This window comes from Garra rufa, chromosome 21 (assembly GCF_049309525.1).
Source record: "Garra rufa chromosome 21, GarRuf1.0, whole genome shotgun sequence".
Lineage (NCBI taxonomy): Eukaryota > Metazoa > Chordata > Actinopteri > Cypriniformes > Cyprinidae > Garra > Garra rufa.
In genome coordinates this window covers 32,678,219-32,686,839 of record NC_133381.1, presented here as the reverse complement: position 1 = coordinate 32,686,839, position 8,621 = coordinate 32,678,219, and the positions used below count along the sequence as shown (strand labels likewise).

The window sequence follows — 8,621 nt, the reverse complement described above, 5'->3', positions numbered from 1 at the left end:
AAAAGCTTTATGGAGATGAAGATTTCATTTTTCAGCACGACCTGGCACCTGCTCACAGTGCAAAACCCACTGGTAAATGGTTTACTGACCATGGTATTACTGTGCTCAATTGGCCTGCCAACTCTCCTGACCTGAACCCCACAGAGAATCTGTGGGATATTGTGAAGAGAAAGTTGAGAGACGCAAGACCCAACACTCTGGATGAGCTTAAGGCCGCTATCGAAGCATCCTGGGCCTCCATAACACCTCAGCAGTGCCACAGGCTGATTGCCTCCATGCCACGCCGCATTGAAGCAGTCATTTCTGCAAAAGGATTCCCGACCAAGTATTGAGTGCATAACTGAACATAATTATTTGAAGGTTTACTTTTTTGTATTAAAAACACTTTTCTTTTATTGGTCGGATGAAATATGCTAATTTTTTGAGATAGGAATTTTGGGTTTTCATGAGCTGTATGCCAAAATCATCAATATTAAAACAATAAAAGGCTAGAACTACTTTCAAATGTGTGTAATGAATCTAAAATATATGAAAGTCTAATGTTTATCAGTACATTACAGAAAATAATGAACTTTATCACAATATGCTAATTTTTTTAGAAGGACCTGTATTGCAGTTGAGCAAACACTTGCATTTTGCAGATGTAAATGCAGACTTCAAATGGAGTCTCCACGATGTACACATGCTTAACCACGATATAATGCATATTAATGTAGTATTTAATAGCGTGGTGCTGCTTTGCTTACAGCTGTAATCAAGGAAATGTTGTATTGCTGCTGTTCCATAAGCGCCACCTGCTGTCAGAGAGTGAATTTGCATTCTCATTCAGCATCATATCACAAAGTTCAGACCGTTCTGTTTTTGCTTTAAATTTTGAAATTATACAATCTAACTTGCATCAAAACTACTCTAGCATGTTTGATTGGATTGGATTAAAGTAGTTCACTTTCAGAACAAATATTTACAGATAATGTTCTCACCCCCTTTTCATCCAAGATGTTGTTTTTTTTCTCTTCAGTCATAAAGAAATTCTGTTTTTTATTTAGGTAAACATTTCAGTATTTCTGTCCATATAATAGACTGCTATGGTACCCTGAGTTTGAACTTCCAAAATGCAGCTTCAAAGGGCTCTGAACGATCACAGCCGAGGAAAGAAGGATTGTATCTAGCGAAACAATCCAGTTATTTTCTAAAAAAAAAAAAAAATTAAATTTATAGTTTTTAACCTCAAATGCTCATCTTGTCTTGCTCTGTGTGTACTCGTTCATTTCGGCATTTCGGTTCATGACAGTTAGGGCATGTTGAAAAACTCCCATGTCATTTTCTCCTCCAACTTCAAAATCATCCTACATTGCTGTTTTACCTTTCATTGTAAAAGGTGTTTGATCTTAATTGCACGTTCACTTTGTTAACACTGGGTCGGTACTTCTGTAGGACGATTTTGAAGTTGGAGAGTTTTTCGACATACCCTATCTGCCATGAACTGGAATACACAGAGTTCACGCAGAGCTAGGCAAGACGAGCGTTTGAGATTAAAAAATATAAAGTTGTAAGTGTTTTTAGAAAATAACCCATCATTTCGCTAGACAAGACCCTTCTTCCTCAGCTGGGATCATTTAGAGCCCTTTGAAGCTGCATTTAAACTGCAATTTGGAAGTTCAAACTCGGGGGCACCATAGAAGTCCATTATATGAAGAGAAATCCTGAAATGTTTTCCTCAAAAAACATTATTTCCTTACGACTGAAGAAAGAAAGACATGAACATCTTGGATGACAAGGGGGTGAGTACATTATCTGTACATTTTTGTTCTGAAAGTGAACTACTCCTTTAAAATGCAGTGGCTCTGCAACTGTTTCATGCATTCTGATTCATAAAAAGCCACAGTCAGGGAAAAACAGTGATTTAAACCGTCAAATCACCAGAATCCTAAAAAAAAAGATGATACAGATTTTTGGTCAAACTGCCCAGCACTAATTGTTGTGTAACTCTACTGTTACTGTATCTGTAGCAGGTCCAGTTCCACAGAGCGTTTATCAGCGGCTAAAGAAACTTGAAGATCGAATTCTAGAGCTCGAGGGTCTTTCCCCAGAGTACTTCCACTCCACGGTAAGTGGTAGGAAAAGAGTGAGAGAGAATGTGTATGTGTCCTTGTTTGTTGGAGGAGTGGATGATCAGATATTGAATTAGTTTGTTCATCTTAGCAGTGTCATTCCACAAGTTCCACACTCTTTGAACATCCACAGTGTCTTATGAACTCAGAGAACCAGACATTGAGTGATTTTGATAGGGAGTTTCTTGTTTTTTTTTTTAAATAAATATTATTTATACACAATATTAATGAATGTATTAGCTTCTCTAACACACACTGTATGTATTCAAAAAATAAAATGGAGAAAAGTGGTTAAAAAGGAAAGTAGACATGGCACATTTTTCGAGGCTGTTGCTAATCTGCCTAATATGACAGTTTGTAGCGCTTTTGTGTGTCTTAAGAATTAATCTGAAGATTAAAACAATGTTCTACAAGTGATATTCGTTCAAATATATATTGGTGTTTTGGGATACTAGTAAACATGAATTAAATTCAATAAAACTTAACTTAATTGCATAGCTTGACAGTTGCACCTGACTGGCATTACGAATAGAGCTTTATAAAATGTGTCAAATACAACATAAATGTCAAGATATATAAAGAACTGGGAGAATAGATGCAAATATTGATATATCCTGTTTTCAGGGCCATATATAATTGTTGCTCATGTTCTAAAGAAAATCTCTACTCATTTATTTTGAAACATGATCATTCCAATTTGACCTTAGCCATTAATCTGGCAAATTTGAGTGCGGATTGTTTTATGAATCTGTCACAGTGCAATACAGGCTTTGCAAAGAGTCTGAAGAAAATCACTGCTGCTCATGTCACATGCAAAGAGCAGCTCTTAAAGGCACAGGTTGAGAGAGAGACCTGTTGTTTGTTGTTTTTTGGAAAGAAATTAATAAGATTAATAAAAGTGTTTAATTAATGAAGTTAATCAAAAGTGGCAGTAAAAAGGGACTTCAAATAAATTCTCTTCTTTGAGCTTTCTATTTACCAAAAAATCGTGAAAATATATCTTAAGCAGCACAATGTTTTCTATGGAATCCTCTTCCCCCCCACGGAATAAAAAATGTAAAAAAAGGTTACTGCAACTTTTTATCTCAAAATTCTGACTTTTTCACAGAGGTGTGTGAAATAAACTCACAATTGTGAGAAATAAAGTCAGAATTGTGAAATAACTCGAAACTCAAAGTCACAATTGAGTAGGGGTGCAACGGATCGCAGATGATCCGTGATCCGTACGGACCGGACCCCACGGTTCGGTACGCATGTGGTTCGCGGATTAACTGTTAAACTGAACCTTCATAGAGTAAAAGTGTATAATTTGCATATGTTTTGTCTTGCCAATTTAACCATTCAAACTACTTAAACTGCTGCAGCAAAAGAGAACACGCGCGCTGTTTCTTTCTTCTTCTTTTTTTTCCCCCCGTTGCCGCACATACCTGAAGCGAGCACGCGCACAGAGAGAGAGAGACAGAGAGAGACGCGCGATTCAAACTGCGTGATTCACAGATTGATTCCTCTTTAAAACTTCTCTTAACATACATACAAAGTTATGTTTAATACCCGTTTTGGTATTCTGGTAAACACAGTCGGTTATGTCTTTAGTAAACCGAAACAGCTGAGAAAGATGCGTGCCAGTATTAGAGACGTGCATTAGGCCTTAAAGAGACAGCGTCCTATTTATACCTGCAGTGAGAAGCACTAGTTATTTTACAATTAAATATTACATTTCTGCACCTGAATACTAGTGTTATTGATTTTATTAGTACCTTTATGTTGTATTCATCTACACTTGTCATTTTTGTAATTGACTTTATTAGTTCAGCTAGTAGTTTTTGCTGTGGATTAGAAGTACTTAAAGTTAGCATTCAGTAATTATTAAAAAAAAATTGTTTTTTGCTGATCCGAAAAATGATCCGATCCGTGACTCCAAATCCGTGATATGATCCGAACCGTGAGTTTTGTGATCCGTTGCACCACTACAATTGAGAGACATAAACTCGCAATTCTGATAGTCAATGACTTTATTTCTCAGAATTGCGAGTTTGTCTCACAATTCTGACTTCATAATTTGCAATTGCAAGTTTGTCATGAAACTATCAAACTCAAAAACTCAAAATTCTGACTTTTTTTGTGAATGCAAGTTGTATCTCACTATTCTGATTTTTTTTGTAGTAATTGTGAGTTTATATCTCACAATTCTGAGAAAAAAAGATACGAGTTGCGAGTTATGAAGTCCAGTTTTGAGGGAAGAAAAGACTGATATGTTCTCAAAATTGTGAGTTTATATCTCACAATTCTGACTTAATAACTTGCAGTTGTTTTATAGTCACAATTGAGAGAGAAACTCGCAATTCTGAGATAAAGTCAATGACTTTCTCATAGTTGCGAGTTTATTTTTTACAATTGTGAGTTTGTCTCGCAATTCTGACTTTATAACTCTCAACCGCAAGTTTATATCATGAAGTCCTGAGAAAAAAAGTCAGGTTTGCGAGTTTATATCTCATAATTCTGACTTTATAACTCACAATTGCAAGTTTGTCACGTAATTCTTAGAATTGCAAGAAATAAAGTCAGAATTGCAAGATAAAAAGTCAAAATTCCGATTTTTTTTCTCAGAACTGATATAAACTTGCAACTGCTAATTATAAAGTCAGAAAGTTGTATCTCACAATTCTGACTTTTTAATCTTGCCATTGTGAGTTTATATCTTACAATTCTGATTTAATAACTTGCATTTGTGTTATAGTCACAATTGAGAGAGAAATTCTGAGAGAGAGAGCAATTCTGAGTAAAAGTCAATGACTTTCTCATAGTTGCGAGTTTATTTATCACAATTGTGAGTTTGTCTCGTAATTCTGACTTTATCCCTCAGTTTCACAGACAAGGTTTAAGCCTAGTCCCAGACTAAAATGTAAATCTGAATTGTTTCAACTGAAAGAAACTTGCACTGATTGATCTTAAAATATGTCAGTGTCTTTGTTTTGTCTCAAGATGCACACCAGTAATGTTTTTTCTAAAGCATGTTTATAAAAATTACTTAAATGACCTAATTGAGCTATGGCCTAACCCTGGCTTAGTCTAAGCCCTCTCTGTGAAACTAGGCCTATAACTAACAATTGTAAGTTGGTCACGTAATTCTCAGAATTGCGAGAAATAAAGTCAGAATAGACAGAGATGATAAGTCAAAATTCAATTTTTTTTTTCTCAGAACTAATATAAACTTGAAACTGCAAATTAAGTCAGAAAGTTGTATCTCACAATTCTGACTTTTTTTCTTGCCATTTTGAGTTTATATCTTACAATTCTGACTTAATAACTTGCAGTTGTGTTATAGTCACAATTGAGAAAGAAATTCTGAGAGAGAGAGAGAGAGAGAGCAATTCTGAGAAAAGGTCAATGACTTTCTCATAGTTGCGAGTTTATTTCTCACAATTGTGAGTTTGTCTCGCAATTCTGACTTTATAACTCGCAACCGCAAGTTTATATCATGCAGTTCTGAGAAAAAAAGTCAGGTTTGCGAGTTTGTATCTCGTAATTCTGACTTTTTAAGTCACGATTGTGAGTTGGTCACGTAATTCTCAGAATTGCGAGAAATAAAGTCAGAATTGTGAGAAAGTCAAAATTCAGATCTTTTTTTCTCAGAAGTGATGTAAACTTGCAACTGCAAATTTTGAAGTCCGAAAGTTGTACCTCACAATTCTGGCTTTTTTTTCTTGCAATTGTGAGTTTATATCTGTCAATTCTGGCTTTTTTCTTGCAATTGTGAGATATAAACTGGCAATTGCGAGTTATGAAGTCCAGTTTTGAGGGGGGTGGTAAAGACTGATATTTTCCCAGAATTGTGAGTTTATATCTCACAATTTGACTTAATAACTCGCAACTGTGTCAGAATTGTGAAAGAAAATGTCACAGTTACCTTTTTAATTTTTTATTCAGTGGCGAAAACGGGCTTCTATAGTTTTCAGCATTGATGATGTCAAGAAATGTTACTGAGTAGCATATTAGAATGATTTCTGAAAGATCATGAGATAATGAAGTCACATGCAGTTATTTTAAATTTGTAATAACATTTCACAGTATTACTGCTTTACTATATTTTTTGATCAATTAAATGCAGCCTTGATGAGCATAAGAGACTTTTTCTTAGATGATAATAAAAAAGCAACAGACCTCAAACCTTTAAAGGGTAGTGTAAGTCTACGCCAGGGGAGAAATGAAATGCTCAATTTATGATATGACCTCTTTATGGCGTTAGATCGAGTTGTACCATTTGGTTTCTCTGTTTGTTTTTACACTGTACCGCACACGTCCTTGTTACGCTGAAGACTTCTCACTTATGTGTTTCCTCTTGCGTTCACGACAGTCGGCCGGAGAGTTCTTCAAAACCATTAAAAGCTGATATGAGTGATATTTTTTTCCCTCACTTCAGAATTTGTTATCCCTGTCAGATTGTAGCCCATCAAAGTTAGCTGAGTAAGTGCTCTTGAACCGTTTCTACGCCTCCTCACACCAGCTTCACTTAGTTCAGTGCTGGGCTGAAAGCTAACTGATTTCCATGTCCTTTACAGTGTGTGTGTGCGTGTCTGTAAAGTGGGACATTGAGTGCCGTCAAATATGCTGATCTTCTTAGTTTGCGGCGCAGCTTTCAGCAAGTCGAATGAATTAATTGAACTCTGCTGACCAGGGTGAGCAGATATCATGCATCTGCCAAGTGGGTCCATATGCACACTGAAAAGTGATTAAAATGAAGACAAATTAGGGGTAATAGATAAAAAGAGATGGACGGAATAAATGAAAAGGCCATTGGGTGATGGAAAGAATCCCGATGGCCCCACTTAATACTATTAATCAGTGTAAGTCTGTGGCGGCTCGGGTCTGTTGGCAGTGATTGAGTGATGCTGAAGGACATCTCCGTTTCATACTCTAATCATGTGCCGTTTCTGTCCACTTACAGTTGTCCTTGGTTCAATTTATTGTTTTGGCTGCCATTACGTTTTTTTTTCTGTGAAAAACAGCCGCGTAAGAGATTTTTTTGTTTAGTCTGATATTGAGATAAATGCTTTGCCATTTCATTGAATGTCGACTGATGTGCATTGTTCGTATAAATCAGCTTTCGTTTCATGCTTTTATTTCTTTTTTCCCTCAGAATTACTCACACAAACGACCTAAAGCTTCAGTGTCGCAGGTACGTTCCGTTACTGGTGCATTTGCGTATTCATGAAGGGAAAAATGTGAAGGTCCTGCTGTTCAATGAGAACGTATTAGCTGATGAAAACCTTCTTGTTTTCACAGAGCTACAGTCTCGCTGAGCTGGATGGAAAGATCAGTGCCGTCAAAGCTGCCTTGATGAAGAAATCCAGCGAGTTCCAACCCTCAGACGCAGGGGAGTTTTCTTTCTAACACGTGGATTCGTGATTTCAATGTTTTTTTTATGCCATCTTCTTTTTTGGTCATGTACAGAGCTGTGTTGATCATAAATGTCAGAGTAGATTTGGGTTTTGTGTGCCACTGAATGTTTTATATCTGTACAATGTACATGTTTTCCTTTGTCATGTATGTTTACTTTGTACATCACTTATGTAAATAAATTCATGCTTTCAAATTCACGTGCTGTTTTTTTTTTTTTAAACGTTCCATTTCCTAACTTATACATACAGTCCAGTGATTTTCTGAAAATAAGGTTGTCCTCAGAATTTACAATGATTTTGGAGGCTTAAAATACACTACCTTTTTTTAAATTAAAGACAAAATAACAAACTGAACCCATCTGATCAGACTTAAAGGGATAGTTCACCTAAAAATAAAATGTTGTTCTATGGCTATAAGACCTTTGTTCGTCTTTAGAACACAAATTTTTTTGATGATATCCGAGAGCTTTCTGACACTGCATAGACAGCTATGCAACTGACACATTCAGGGTCCAGAAAGGTGGTAAAGACCGTGTTGAAATGGTCCATGTGACATCAGTGGTGCGCAAAGAAAATGAAAATAATGACTTTATTCAACAATTTATATCTTACATAAATAAATTAAATAAAGTTTTGTTTTCTTTGTGCACAAGAAGTATTCTCCTATTTTAACAATGTCCTTACTACCTTTCTGGGCCTTGAACGTGGTAGTTCCGTTGCTGTTTATACAGGGTCAGAAAGCTCTTGGATTTCATCAAAAATATCTTAATTTGTGTTCTGAAGTTGAATGAAGGTCTTATGGGTTTGGAATGACATGAGGGTGAGTAATTGACGACAGAATTGTCATTTTTGTATCTTAAATTGGAATGTAAAAGGTCTTTAAGGTAGTTCCTAGAGGAGTTATGAAAAATTACCTCCCATTGTTGGTTAAAAAAAAGATGGAAAGTACAAACCATTTGGAAAATTAAATAGATGGAATTTTTTTTATTAATTCATGTCATGCAAATGGTAGCAATTTTGTAACCATAATGCTATTTTCTAGAAATAATGTCTTTAGTTAATCTATTTTTTTGTATAATAAATGATAAAGTACTGTTACAGATATTAAAAT

General features: G+C 35.7%; 1 protein-coding gene across 2 annotated transcripts in view; it reads left to right on the top strand.

Annotated features, from left to right (window-relative positions):
• The window catches only part of mbip (MAP3K12 binding inhibitory protein 1), a 16,913-nt gene extending 9,205 nt beyond the window's left edge, over positions 1 to 7,708 (top strand). The window contains exons 7-9 of one of the 2 annotated variants that reach the window (XM_073826991.1): positions 2,013 to 2,107; positions 7,249 to 7,287; positions 7,395 to 7,708. In XM_073826991.1, coding sequence (XP_073683092.1) covers positions 2,013 to 2,107; positions 7,249 to 7,287; positions 7,395 to 7,502 — 242 coding nt within the window. In that variant the 3' untranslated portion in view covers positions 7,503 to 7,708. Of the gene's footprint in view, positions 1 to 2,009; positions 2,108 to 7,248; positions 7,288 to 7,394 lie in introns of both variants that reach the window. The other variant, XM_073826990.1, reaches the window with a different exon arrangement.
• Positions 7,709 to 8,621: the final 913 nt, after the last annotated feature.